The following is a 14,662-nucleotide window of genomic DNA, read 5'->3' as shown; positions in this document are numbered from 1 at the left end:
GTAATTGTCTATGTACATCCAAGGTATGCAAGAGTCTTTCTCCCCTGTTCTGTGGGTTTGGGAAGAATGTTGGTAGGTGGATAGCCTGATTTAATGACACTCTGGATACCACCTTAGGCATAAATGTAGGATTTGTTCTCATGGACACTCTATCTTGATGGAAGATCAGGAAGGGTTGCACTGCCATTAATGCCTGTAGTTCAGAGACCCTTCTTGCTGAAGTTATTGCCAGCAGGAAAGCAGTCTTCCAGGATAAGTATTGTAATTCTGCTGTTGCTGCTGGTTCGAAAGGGGGGGGGGGGGGGAGTGTCAATTTTTCTAGCGCAAAGTTCAAGTCCCATGCTGGCAATGGTGGTTTCCTGGGAGGTTTTACATTTTTAATTCCTCTCAGAAACTGTCTGAGCAGAGGATGAGAGAAGACAGGAGGATCCAAGCTGTATTCTGCTGAAATAGCTGATGCATGTATCTTGATGGAAGAATAGGACAGGCCTGTATGGAAGAGCTCTGCCAAGTACTCCAGGATGTTGGCTATGTTTACCAGTGTCACACATCTTCTCCCTTTGCAGTACTCCAAATGAGATATCTTTTCCATTTTGCCGCATAATTCTTTCTTGTTGAAGGTCTACGAGCCTCCAGGATTATGTCTTTAACCCTTTGGGATAAATGTGGGTTAACTGCTGTTATGTAATGTTCCAGGCAGTTAGCTGCAGAGTTTTCAGGTTTGGATGCAGGATGTTGTAGTTGTTCTGTGTCAACAGTAATGGGATCAGAGGTAGTGTCCATATTTGTTCCCGAGACATGCTCCTCAGCAATGGGTACCAGTGTTGCCTTGGCCAGTCCGGAGCTATCAGAATGATCCTTGGACGGTCCTCTTTGATCTTCAGAAGCACCTTGTGCATCAAAGGAAGTGGTGGGAATGCGTATGCTGTCAGGTTTTTCCAACTGAAAGATAGGGAGTCCACCTTCCAAGCAAGTGGGTGGTACGTCCTTGTGCAGAATTTCTTTAGCTGGTGATTGAGTGGGGATGCAAACAAGTCTATTTGTGGTAATCCCCATTCTCTTGTGATGGCTTTGAAGATGTCCGGATGCAGCATCCATTCGTGGGCATCTGTGGTAGTTCTGCTTAGTATGTCTGCTAGAATGTTTTCTTTTCCCGGTACAAAAATTGCTTGTAACTGAATGTTGTAGCTCAGAGCCACATCCCATAGGTCCAGTGCCAGCCGGCATAGAGGATATGAATGTGTGCCTCCCTGTTTGTTGATGTACCACATAACTGTGGTGTTGTCTGTCCTTATCATCAACTGACCTTCTTGGAGAAATGGTCTGAATGACTGGATTGCCAATTTTACTGCCAGCATTTCTTTTAGATTTATGTGTAGGCGTAGCTGGTCTTGAGTCCATAAGCCTTGTATGCACTTGCCCAGCATGTGTGCCCCCCAACCGAGGTCTGAGGCATCTGTCGTGATGGTTTGGCTTGGTTGACTGTTGCAGAAGGGCAAACCTGTGTTTGATTGACAGGCTTGAGCCCACCATAGGAACTCTTGCTTCAGGCATGGGATTATTGGAATTTTGGTTTCTAGGCTGTGCTTGTGTTGGGACCACAAATTCTTTAGGTACCACTGTAGTTTTCTCATATGCAGTCTGGCATAAGGGACCAGGATTATGCAGGATGCCATGAAGCCTAGGGCTTGCAGTACTTTTCTTGCAGTTAGATGGTTCTGCTTTGTTAATGCCAAGAAGTAGAGAGGTAGTTGCTCTTTCTTTTCTGCAGTTAGGAATGCCATTTGTTTTGATGTGTCCAGTTCTGCACCCAGAAAGGTTATTCTCTGGGATGGAATCAGCCTTGACTTTTTTATATTGACTGTATATCCCAGGGCTTGCAGCAGGTAAATGACTCTCTGTAAGTCTTCTGTTAGCTTTATTTTGTTGTCCGCTTGTATGAGGCAGTCGTCCAGGTAGGGATAAATTTGGATCCCCTGAAGTCTGCAATGAGCAATTACTGTTGCCAGGCATTTCGTGAACACTCTGGGCGCAGTAGATAAGCCAAAGGGCAATGCTGAAAATTGATAATGCTCTGATCCTGCAAGAAATCTGAGGTATCTTCTGCAAATTGGTCGTATGGGGACGTGCAGGTATGCCTCCTTGAGCTCTAGAGTTACCAGACAAGACTCCTTGCCCAGCATGGGAAGAAGCTGCTGTAGGGTCAGCATTTTGAATTTTGGAACAATGAGGAATGTGTTTAAAGCGGACAGGTCTAGAATGGGTCTCCATTTGTTTTCTTTTCTTGGTACCAGGAAGAGTCTGGAGTAAAATCCCTTTCCTTGCTCCATAGATGGTACCTTTTCCACAGCTCTCATTCTTAATAATTGAGATATTTGCTTTAGAGCTTCTGCCCTTTGAGTAGGTGGTAGGTTTGGCATTCCTCTCTTTCCTGGTAGAGTATGGAAATGGAACCTGTAACCTTGGTCTATAGTTTGCAAAATCCATTTTTCCCTTGTGATGCAATGCCAGTTCTTGGAAAATAAGGTCAGCTTTCCGCCTAAGGGTGCTTCTAGTTGTTCCCTGGTAGGCGGTGCCACTGCCAAGTCACTGTGATTGAGTTGTTGTAGTGGTGGTGGCTGCGTCCGTGCCTCTCTGGTTGTTGCCTTGCCACTGGCATCCCCTGTAGGCACCCCTGGATTGGTTTCTGCCTCTAGAACACCTATTCCTGCCTCTCTGTGTCTTAGAGGAGTCCGGAAAGGACCAATTTTTGGAGGGCCAGTTCCTGCTAAACCTTGGAGGTTGAACCTGTAAGAAATCTTTCACTGTTTGTACAGATTTCGCCTTCTCTTCCATCTTTTTTAGTACCTGCTGTGCAGGGGAACCAAATAAATTGACCTTGTCCATGGGTGCATCCAAAAGCTTTGATTTGACATGGTCTGGTAATGCCTGTTCTTTCAACCATGCATGTCTCCTGATAACTGTGCCAGTCATGGCTGATCTAAAGGAAGCCTCCAGTGCATCATAGCCACATTTTAAAGAATGGTTACTAACCTGCTGTATGTTATGTACCATTTCCTGAACATATTTTTTATCTAAAGATTCTTCAGAGGACAGCTTTTTAGTTAACTGGTCAAGCATAAACTCTTGATATTGAATCATGTGAAATTGGCAGTTCAAAGCCCTAGCTGACAAAGTAGCAGAAGTGTAAACTTTTTTTACCCCATCTCTCCAAGGACCTGGATTCCCTTTCAGAGGGGAGGGGTTTTTTAGTAGAAGTAGCTGCTACAGCTTTAGGGCCCTGGGAGATAGTCTCTGGATCTGCAAAAGGAGCCTTGTATAAATGGTGATGAGTGTCCGGGACCCTGTAGAACCTATCGGGCTTAGCAGGAGCCGGAGGTAATGAATCAGGAGCAGTGCAAGCATCATTAAATGCATCATCTACAACAGAAAGAACTGGAGGTATAGCTAAAGGCCTATGTTGTAGCAAATGTAGAAAGGTTCTAAGCTTTTTTCTGGAGTCTGAGAAATCTTGGCCCTGCCACTGAAATTGTTCCCTCATAGCATGTAAGGTTTCCCCAAAGGAAAATTCCTCAGGTGGAGAGGCTGAAGGAATGGACTCTTCAGCATCAGAGTCCTCGTAAGGGGAATAAAGAGCCTCTGGAGGGTCTGTATGCTCTGAGTCATCAGAGGAATCATCTGCAGATACTGGCTCAGGGGGCTCTGCTCTAGGCCTCTTTTCTGGAGGTGGGAGAGAGGTCCTGTCTGGATGAGGCCGGGATCCCCGAATTAAAGAAATTAGATCCTCAGCCAAAGAAAGCATATGGGAGCTGGTGCTGGGCCTGTGTGTGGGGGGGGGGGTTTGGCAGGCACCGTTTTTGAAGCTGTGGCTGCTTTAGCTCTGGCAAAGGCCTTAATAGACTGCAGGAGGCCTAGCAGCTCCACGTGCAGGGGTAGAAATATCCAGGGGAATAGTGTCTGATAATTCCTGAGAAACCGCAACAGAAGGTTGGATTTCAGAAGCCGATTCTACCAGGTTAGAGGAGGCCTCGGTAGAAGGCATGGTTTCGGCTGAAGGAAGAACCGTTTGCTCGGTTTCGGCTGAAACCGAGACACTCGCGGTTTGCTTAATCGCGAGTGTCGGTCCTTTTCTTTGCGTTTTTTGGTAATTTGTGTTGTCGGAGGATCCGACGGCATAATATAGGCAAACTCAGAGCCGAAAATCTGTTCAGCGAACTCCGACCGGCGTCTAAGCGTCCGCCGGTTAAAAGAAGCACAGGCTAGACAAGCTGCTACGTCGTGGTCTGGGCCTAAACAATGTATACAGTAGGAGTGGAAATCTTTATGAGGTATTTGTTTCCCACAAGATAAACAGTTATTCACTTTCTCTGACATCGGCTGAGGCAAGAAAGAGTCCCCAACGGGGTACTTAGCTTTTTAGAAGTCTTCGAAGTAGTATTCGGTAGTAGTAATCTCTGGATCTGACCGACCGGCACTTGCGAACAGCTTCTGCTTCGGGCGCCATGCGGCAAGAAAGACTGAGGAAAATGGCGTCGGCTGATGCCTTTATACCCGAATAACTGCAGCGATGACGTCGGGTGAAGTGCGACACCAGCCGAAGCCGGACCCAGACTTTGGAATCCGGCCGACCGAAGGGCTGCCTGACGACAGGACAACCCATTTGTAAAGACTGCAGATGCATCCTTGAAGGACATCAGCTTTCTAAGTATTTGGGCACAAGCTTGTCCTAACAACTTTCATATGGGAACCATGGACATGCTTACATACAAAAAAGCTTGAGTATGGGTAAACATCCATAAACCCTTGGTTATAAGTAGGCATCAGATACTGGACATCTGTTCAGAGGCAGCCTGACTGACTCATATTTGAAGGATTTTGGTTTGAGTGGATGTGCTTTCTTCAGTTGGCATTGACAATGGCCTTGGTCTAAGTATCTATCCAGAATGGAGCTGAGTCAACAATTCACTGGATCTGATTCCCTTGTGGCTAGGGGGTCTTGGGACTTGACCAGTATATCCTCAGCACTCCAGTATCCTTTTTTTGTGTGGGCAACAAGTTGGGACATCCACAGATAATCTTGCAGATGTCACAGCACTCTAGACAAGGTATACAATATTTAAGCGATTGAAGTAGTCTAGGAGATTTTTTTGCTCTGTTTGACAGTCTTCTGACTGAATTTCACACAATAGGGGACAAGAGGCAATCTTTGCTCTGGATATAAAAAAGTGTACACACCCCTGTTAAAATGCCAGGTTTTTGTGATATGAAAAAATGATACCACAATAAATAACTTCTAAACTTTTCCTACCTTTATTAATGTGACTTATAACATGTACAATTCAATTGAAAAACAAACAAATCTGTTAGGGGAAAAAATATAAGAAATAAAAAAACATACAATAAGCTGGTTGCATAAGTGTGCACACCCTTAAACTAATACTTCGTTGAAGCACCTTTTGATTTAATTACAGCATTTAGTCTTCTTGGGTAGGAGTCTATCAGCATGGGACATCTTGACTTGGCAATATTTGCCCACTCTTCCTTGCAAAAGCGCTCCAAATATGTCAGATTGCAAGGGCATCTCTTGTGCACAGCCCTCTTCAGTCACCCCACAGATTTTCTATTGGATTTAGATCTGGCACTGGATGGGCCATTCCAAAACTTTAATTTTCTTCTGGTGAAGCCATTCTTTTGCTGATTTGGATGTATGCTTGAGGTCATTGTCGTGTTAAAAGTGAAATTCCTCTTCATCTTCAGCTTTCTAGCAGATGCCTGAAGGTTTTGGAACAAAAGTAACTGGTACTTGGAACTGTTCATAATTCCCTCCACCTTGACTAAAGCCCCAGTTCCAGCTGAAGAAAAGCAACCCCAAAGCATGATACTGCCACCACCATGCTTCACCATGGGGATGGTGCTCTTTTAATGATGCAAAGTGTTGTTTTGTGCCAAATGTACCTTTTGAAACTGTGGCCAAAAAAGTTCAACCTTGGTCTCATCAGACCATAACACATTTTCCCACAAGTTTTTGGGAGACTTTATGTATTGTTTGCAAATTTTAACTGGGCCTGGATGTTTTTCTGTGTAAAAAAATGGTTCCGTCTTGCAAACCTATCCCATAGCCCAGACATATGGAGAATATGGGAGATTATTGTCACATGTAGTACACAACCTGTACTTGCCAGAAATTCTTGCAGCTCCTTCAGTGTTGCTGTAGGTATCTTGGCAGCCTCCCTGACCAGTATTTGTCTCGTCTTTTCATCAGTTTTAGAGAGATGTCTATTTTATGTAGTAAACTTCTTCAGATCACTGTTGTCCCATATTTTCTCCACTTTTTGATGACTGTCTTCACTGTGTTCTATGGTATATCCAATGCTGTGGAAATTTTTTTATACCCTTCTCCTGACTGATGCCTTTCAACAATGAGATCCCTTTGATGCTTTGTAAGATCTCTGCGAACCATGGCTTTTGCTGCAGCAGGCAACTGAGTAAATGTCAGGAAAATCCTACTAGGACTGCTGAACTTTATTTGAAGTTAATCAGTCTCTTTAACTGATGGCAGGAGTGTACCTAAGAAGACTGAATGCTGTAATTAAATCAAAAGGTGCTTCACACTTATGCAACCAGCTTATTGTTTGTTTGGCTTTTCCCAGTTAGGGGTCGCCACAGCGGAACTCCGGTCAGCTAATGATTGGCAGTCGATTTTTATGGTGCCGAGTTGCCAGCCTGACGCCCAACCTTCAATGAAGGCACGCCCATTCACACATGTCTTTCGGAGGCCACTCGACCATGGGGAGGACATGCAGACTCCACACAGAAGGCACTCCAGCCGAGAATCGAACAGGAGAACCTCTTGCTGTGACGTAACAACGCAACCGCTGTACCACCGCGGAATATTGTACATTTTTTTTTTTTTATATTTTCCCCCTACCAGATTTGTTTCTTTTTCAATTGAATTGTACAGGTTATATGTCACATTAAGGGTGGGAAAAGTTTTGAAATGATTTATTGTGATCTCATTTTTTTATATCACAAAACCTAGCATATTAACAGGGGTGTGTACACTTTTTATATCCACTGTGTGTGTGTGTGTGTGTGTGTGTGTGTGTGTGTGTGTGTGTGTGTGTGTGTGTGTGTGTGTGTGTGTGTGTGTGTGTGTGTATATATATATATATATATATATATATATATATATACGCACATACACATACACACATACATACATACACGTATATATTTTGCTTTGCAAATCTCATTATTTTGGTGGTCTCAGTGTTAAAAAATGAAGATCAGGTGGACAGGCTAATGTTGTTTCCTTTTAGCTTCTTTGTGGTAGCTTAAGTGACTAGAGATAGTTGCTCTGCATTGCCAATTTCATTCTGGCTTCCTTAAATACTATAAATCATTTGTAAGAATACAACAGTAAAGTTTGTTTTCTTTTTTTAATTCAGACACCATGTGTCACAGTACGAATGCAGCTGTATTTGACACGTTTAGCTCATTTATATTTTAAGATGTGCACATAGACTTTTCAAAGTTTAAGATGTTTAACTTTTCACTTCTGCTTCCTCTTGCTAGTGAGCTAGATGCTGCCTAACTTTGAAGTAGCTTTTTATCTAGAAAGTCCGGCCACTATTTTATGTGGTAAACTTCTTTAAATAATTATACTATTTTAGCTCTGCTATGTGCTAGCCATGACCTGTAAAGATCACAGCTGTTCTCCTGCCTTAGAAATGAACTGCTTCCATCAGACCAATAAGGGATACATTGTTGCAAATACTTTGTGGATAGGCTTTCTTAATTCAAAGTCATGAGGATTCCCCTCAGACTGCACACTGCTTGAAAGGATTTTGTTTACTTAACGTTCACAGACATCTCTTTCCACTTGTGTGCATCATCTGAGTACCTACAGAAGATTTAAATGTAATAGGTAAGGTACTTGCTCATGGCTAAGAGGTTTTTTTTTTTTATCAACCCTTCCTTACACAGGGGGATGCTAAACTAAGTTTACATTGCAATTATACTAGCATTCTTGCCATTCACAAGTATGCTGTTTTCCTGATGGGAAAACTCTGGCTGAACAACTGAATCTTTTTTTTCTACCACTGTTGCAATTCTTTACTCTTGGGGGAGGAAATCTGAAAGGCTGTCATAAGTTATCTGTTCAGTCCATCTGTCCAAACAAAAAAAAAAATGTTGCCATTTTTGCACATAGGGTCAGGGTGTCACCACAATAGTGACACTGATCTACAGGCAAGGTTCACAGTGCCAGGTGGCTAGTCTTGCCGCAGTGTGAATTAAAAGACTGCTTGTTGTCAAAAGTTAAATATGCAGTATGTGTATGGCTCCTCAGATTCAGGTAATTACAGTTGTTATGTTCTAGACACTTTGCTTCAATGGGTATTGCAGCCCTCTCTGATAGTATATGCTAGAGAGTCTGCCATGGCTGCATGTACATGATTGCCCAATAAGGAATGTGAAGCAAATAACTTCTCTGCCCAACCTTGTGACAGCCCATCTATCCATCTGTCACTGTTGAGTTGCATCAGACTCCTACAGTGACACACGTATAGTAGTCTCCATCCACACAACTAGGCAGGTAGGGAACTGAAGTCAATTGCCAGGCTATTCTTCTGTTCCACACACATTGCTACAGACAATTTAATGTTGCCAATCCACCTACTGTTTTTGTCTTTCAGATATGGGAGGAAACTACAGTACCTCACAAAAACAGATGCTGACTCCACAAACAATGTATGGAGGCTGAAAACTGAACAAGAGGTGACACTGATGTTCACTGTGCCACTCTGTATGACATCTCATGTCCTCCCCTCACACAGTTATGTAATATGGGTGTCATTTCCATGTCAGAACTATATACTTTCAATATTTTTTCTCGGAATTGAAACAATAAGGGTGCATCAGCAGTAATTAGGGTTATATGTATAAATTAATGGTGTTGCCAAAGGGTTTGTTTACACAGCCTCTTACACTGATTTACATTTACTATGGGGAGAAGCAATCTTGAGCAGACATGACTGCAAACTGGGCGCCATAGTGGAAAGTACATCGGACACAGATATCCTTCAGAGGGGTCTCATGGAAACTGATAACTGGTGCCAGAGCCATGGCCTGAAGTTAAATGCCAAAAAATGTACAGTCATACCCTTCGGGAAAAACAAGGTAACCCCAAGCTACCATATAGGTGGCAATCCATTAAGCACAGAAGAGGTTATCAGGGACCTGGGGACCCAGGTTGACAGTGGCCTTTCTTTTGACACTCACAGGCAAGAGGCAAGCTATCTTTGCTGGGGAGCAAGCCCATCCTGCATCACATGTGAAGGGACTCCCCTCCACTCCCCCACCCTAATTTAAATATGCTTACTCTAAGGTCAGGTAACAGTGGAGAAAAAAGTTATGGTAGTTTTTTTTTTTTTGTTAGCATTTGCTCAGAGAGCTGTCAACACATTGACATGGCATGCTCCAGTTTCGAGATGGGTTCATTACCACTGTACAACTTATATGAGTGATGACCACCATCACTGTGTAATGTACTCCTAAGAACTACACTAAAGTGAGAGGTCTGACCTAGAAATAGTTTATACCACTTAAAATACACTTTGCAGGTGTTTGCCCCTGATGAATGATGATTGCTACCCCCCCACACACACACACACACAGTTAACTGGTCCATTTGTTCCTCATCACAAGGCCAAAAGTCAGCAAGTAGGCAGCCATCAGGAGTGTTTCCCATTTTCCCAATTAAACCCTAATCCCTACTGCACCTGCCCAGTAATGGGTCTCTATGCTGCATCAGTCTTCACACCCTACAAGGGGCTCATGCCAGCAGGATGCACTGCAACACAAAGGTTTCCTCATGGGAAACCCAACTATGCACATGTGCCTCCTGGTGCAAGCACTTCTTCCCCGATAGGACGTGCACTCCCATCATCCCCTGGCTGCACTATCAAGCACATGGGTGGGTGGGTACTGGTATAATGGTTAAGGTGTTAACCTCACAGAACAATGTATATGGTTTGATTCTCACCTTGGGAAGCATGGTTAGACTTAAAAAAGCCCCCCTCTGGGGTTATTTAGCCTAGTAATCACCTATGGACCTGAGCTGCTAATTAAACTTAAGTCATCACGGCTACATGCAGTGCTGCATCCCTCTACACTACCAGCACAGGAATAGTTAATATTTTAGCCAACAACCCCAAGGCATGCAGCTATAATGTACCTCACACTCAGAAAAAAATAAAGCAGAGTGTCTAAGAAGCTTCCTGTGACTTCCATATTGTCACCTGAAACATTCACCTACACACATACGGCTTGGCATAGTAGTAAGAACGAACACAAGTATTTTTTTTTACCCAATATCAGAAAAAAATAGTTGAAATAATATTTCCTCTTTGCATTCCTTCTTTTTAACACTCAGCTCATACCGTAACTTGATAGGAGTCTTGAGGAAACTCTGATGTTAGCCAGGCTAATAAAATGAATCTTTGTTTCAAAACTTAAAAAAAATGCCACATGACTGTATTGTGTACCACTAAACAAAGACAGCACTCTAAGGTACTTGTATATCAGTTATTCGTAAAATTGAATGAAAGCACCAAATTCCTTCTTGCATAAAATGGATTTCCATCCATTTCAAGCAGACACATGATTTTTCGTTATTTTTTTTTTTAATAAGCTGTAATAACCCTCCTAAAGAGCTGCCCTTGGCAGGGGATGTATAACCTCTGGATTTACCAAAAACTGGTTCTCAGAATAAACAATGCCTAATTGACCTTCACAGTCCTGGGAATCATATTACTTTATATAATTACCTGGATTAGTGCAGCAATAATAGTGCCTGTGTCCTTCCCTGATTTGTTGTGGATTTCTGTATGGAGCTGTATAACTTGCCCAGGAATATAGCCTTTCAGGTCACAGGTCACAGTCAAGGACAACGTTCCGCTCTTCACAATCATATAACTGAATTTCTTTGTTTTAGACACAGTATTCCTCAACTGAAAAGTGCAAAGAATCACAATGGGTTAAAATTCATCATTCCTGCAAAATAAAAAAACTAATACAAATTCTCCTTTTTTGGTAGAATAAAGTTCTAAAATGAAACAGAGAAAAAAGAATAAAGATAATTCAGCATTTAAATTCTACGTAGGTTATCTTACAAAACTGAAAGTGCAATTTCTTTTACGTTTAAAATAAATTTGTCAGTCAATGCATCATATTTTCTGCAGCTGATATTCTGATTTTGTCAGTGATTTATCACTGCTACTCCGATACAAATTATGCTCTTTCTGGTTGCATTACAGACTGCTTGCTGTAAATAAAATGTACACACAGATTGTTTAACTGTTACAGCTCTATAACTGGAATATAGATGAAAAGGTTATTTTCTTTGGCATTCTTAAACTAAAAGCTCATTTGTTTATACGTAAATACTTTGCAATCAGTCTGCAGACCATTTCAAGCCTAGATAAGAAACCCTGTTCAAAATTTCCCCTCAAGAAGGGCAAGACAAGAGAGAACAGGAGAGAATTTGAGGCTGCCTCCAATTACCTAGGTTTACCTTGAAGGAGACAAGGGAGTTACTCTGCTTGATATGTAGAGGATGCTTGTTTTAGAGATGAGGGATACGAATCTATCATGCCAAGGTATCTTTATTTATCTGATGATGAAGGTTTAGTTCCTTTAACTCAGTATTTGGTTTACCATTAGTTCTGCAAAGGAATAGGACATCAAATAGGGCTGGATCTTTCATGACGTGAAAACAGATATGTAGACCTCCATAAAGGAGTCTGTAAGAGATGGAGTACAGCGAAAGGGCCAACAGTCTCTCCTGATAACTAAGACTTTTGAGGCCACTTATCTTTTTAGTTATGAATTTCTGAGGACTCTCAAGTTGTGTGATATGTTTAGATAAACGCATGCCAAAAGGTGCACTCCATTCAGTAATAGACCTAACAAGATATGAGTAAAAGGGAATTAAGACTTGTTTGGACTCTAGTGGAGATAGCTTTGGGAGTTAGATGGGCCAGATAAAAGGCTTTCTGACCTACTGTGGAGTCATGATGGTTAAATAAGGAATTAACAATAATACCCAGATCCCCTACAACAGTAGCTGATTCAAGGGTTCATCTCCTCTATGATATATGAAACTGTTTTGTTTACCAAAATGAACTATGCTACCTTTTTTACATTTAATTTTAGACCACTGTACATACACCAATTGTTAACATGGTCTAAGCTGTTGGAGCATTTGTGAGTCAGTTGAAGACAGAATAACACCACCCAATTTACAGACATCTACAAAGTTAGTTAATCATAGGCCACAGAAGGACTGTCCTGAAGGTCTGAGAAATATATGCCAAACAGGAGGGGGCTCAGAACTGTGTCCTGTGGTACACCACTGGTAACTGTTTTGCTTTCAGAAGTGGCACCTGCTACTCTAACCACATGGGGTCTATCATACATACAGCTAGCTATCCATCACACAATATAAAGATTTATACTCAGATTTACAAGTCTATCAATAATGCTTGCATGGGGAATAGAGTCAAAGGCCTTGGCCAGGTGTAGATATGCTGTACACACTGCATAACCACGATCCAATGTTTCAGTTAGTTTTTCAAAGAAATGAATGAGGTTAAACAGGCAAGATCTTCTTTTAATCAAGACGAATTGATGGGGGTCCAGGGATGAGATACTTTCAATGTCCAGATTAATGAAGTCTGAGATAATGCACTCCATAGCTTTACATACAAGGCTAGTGACACTAATGGTTCTAGAAATACCAGGGTCCATGTTGGGCCACCTTTGTGTAATGGCATCACAGTAACTGTTTTCCAGGCTTCAGGAATGCAACCAGTGGAGAGGCCAAGATTAAAGAGAATAAGTAGGGGTTCAGAAAGGCCATATTTGGCATTGATAATCAGGCAGCCTGGTATGGTGTCAGGGCCCATGGGCGAAGTATTCTTAGTTTCTGAAAGTGCAGAGAGAACTTGTTCCACAGTAATTAAAGGGGGGCTGGGATTGTGGAACCTGTGGGATATCTAACTATGGGCAGAGTAAAATTTGCACTAAATTAGTTAGCTATGATATCAGCCATTTCATTTGGGTTATAGAGTGTAGTACTATTGTGGACTAGCTCTGAACAACGGTGAATGTTAGTTCTTAACTTCCTGAAATAGTTAAAGATTTGCAGTTATTTTTGGCTTTAGTGGCTATTTTAAATTCATACTCAACTTTGAGCTTCCCAACGGTTCCCTTAAGGTCTCTGTTATTTTGCTCAAGTGTGCTCTTAAGGAGGGAGAATGAGACCTTTTATAAGCATTAAGTAGTTTTTGTTATCTTGTAATACAATGTAGTTATATGGATATTCCACACGGGTTTGTTTTTTAAACTTTTCATTATATTTATTGTGAATACGGACTGCTTTATTAATACAACTACTTAAGTTGGAGTAGAAGTCAGAGGTGTAGGTAGCACCTTTAGCAAAAGGAACCATCCTTCAGAGGAGGATTACAGCAGAATTTATTTAAGTCATCAAGTAACCAAAGAAGGTGTGCTTCTGAGAAGTCCCTAAACATGTAGCTATTTACAACGGAAGTACCACCAGTTTTAAAGGAAAAGGTCATTAAATTATGGTCTTAATTTAACAAGACATGACAATACATAAGGAGATGTGGAAGTGGCCATATTTGTGAGGGTTAGATCCATGACACTGGAGCCCCTAGTTTGATGGTTAACTATTTGTGAAAGAGTTATCATTTATAATGTGGGGAATGCCGACCATTGGTAGTATAGGCCAGCCAGTTTATTGATGGGCAGTGGAAGTCCCCCAGCAGAAAGGTCTTGGGCTTAATGAATTTTTCAGCTAATGTGTTAAGACAGCTATTGTGCTCAGAAGGGGACATTGAAGGTGTTCTATAGTTAGCTATGAAGTGGTACCTAATCTTATTTAGGGGTGATTTGGACTTTTAGGATTTCATATGTGATGACATCCTTGACAAATACTGATAATCTCCCACACTTGTCAGTGGATCTGAAGGCATGACAGGCATTATACCCAGAAACAGAGGAAGTGCTCTCATTGCTCTGTGCTGAATGTTTATATATGTTGTGCTTATCGAATGTGTTCTAAGTTGAGAAGGTAGCCTCCAAGTTAAATACTTACACCTCTCAAATATTGAATCCTTGTGAGGTAACAATCAAGAGGGTTTTGGTAAGCATGAGACAGTTATTACACTGCCTCAAAATATGCAATGCTATCAGGCACGCTCCAGAAGGGGAAACAGCAGACAGATTTCATGCTGTCCAGTACAGATGAAGGGATAAAAATACTGTATAGCGAATTACGATTCTGTTTAAATATAATTTCTTGGGTAAGCACACCATACCCAAGACTGATTCAAGTACACCTTTGTAAACTATAAAAACATGATGTTCATCTGGGTACTGCAAGAAACTCCTACTCACCAAATGCATCTATATATAAAAACAAAACATTGATTTAATTCTAAACAAATAAAAAAAAAATAATTAACAATTCAAAAACAATACAGCAAATGTGATGACCAGGAGGTATAATGCATGACAACATTAAGTTGCCATCACTTAATCTTAAAGAATCAAGAACATTACATAGTAGTTTTAT

The 14,662-nt window shown here is 41.6% G+C and overlaps 1 protein-coding gene across 1 annotated transcript in view; it reads right to left on the bottom strand.

The window, feature by feature from the left end:
* Window positions 1–14,662, bottom strand: part of ARRDC1 (arrestin domain containing 1) — a 980,794-nt gene that overhangs the window by 156,188 nt on the left and 809,944 nt on the right. The window contains exon 5 of the mRNA XM_044057927.1: window positions 10,830–11,012. Coding sequence (XP_043913862.1) covers window positions 10,830–11,012 — 183 coding nt within the window. The remainder of the gene's footprint in view (window positions 1–10,829; window positions 11,013–14,662) is intronic.

Source organism: Protopterus annectens, chromosome 16.part0, assembly GCF_019279795.1.
Source record: "Protopterus annectens isolate FY-2018-M chromosome 16.part0, PAN1.0, whole genome shotgun sequence".
Classification (NCBI taxonomy): Eukaryota; Metazoa; Chordata; order Ceratodontiformes; family Protopteridae; genus Protopterus; species Protopterus annectens.
Note: the sequence above shows the minus strand (reverse complement) of the source record. Positions and strands in the feature narration are given on the sequence as shown.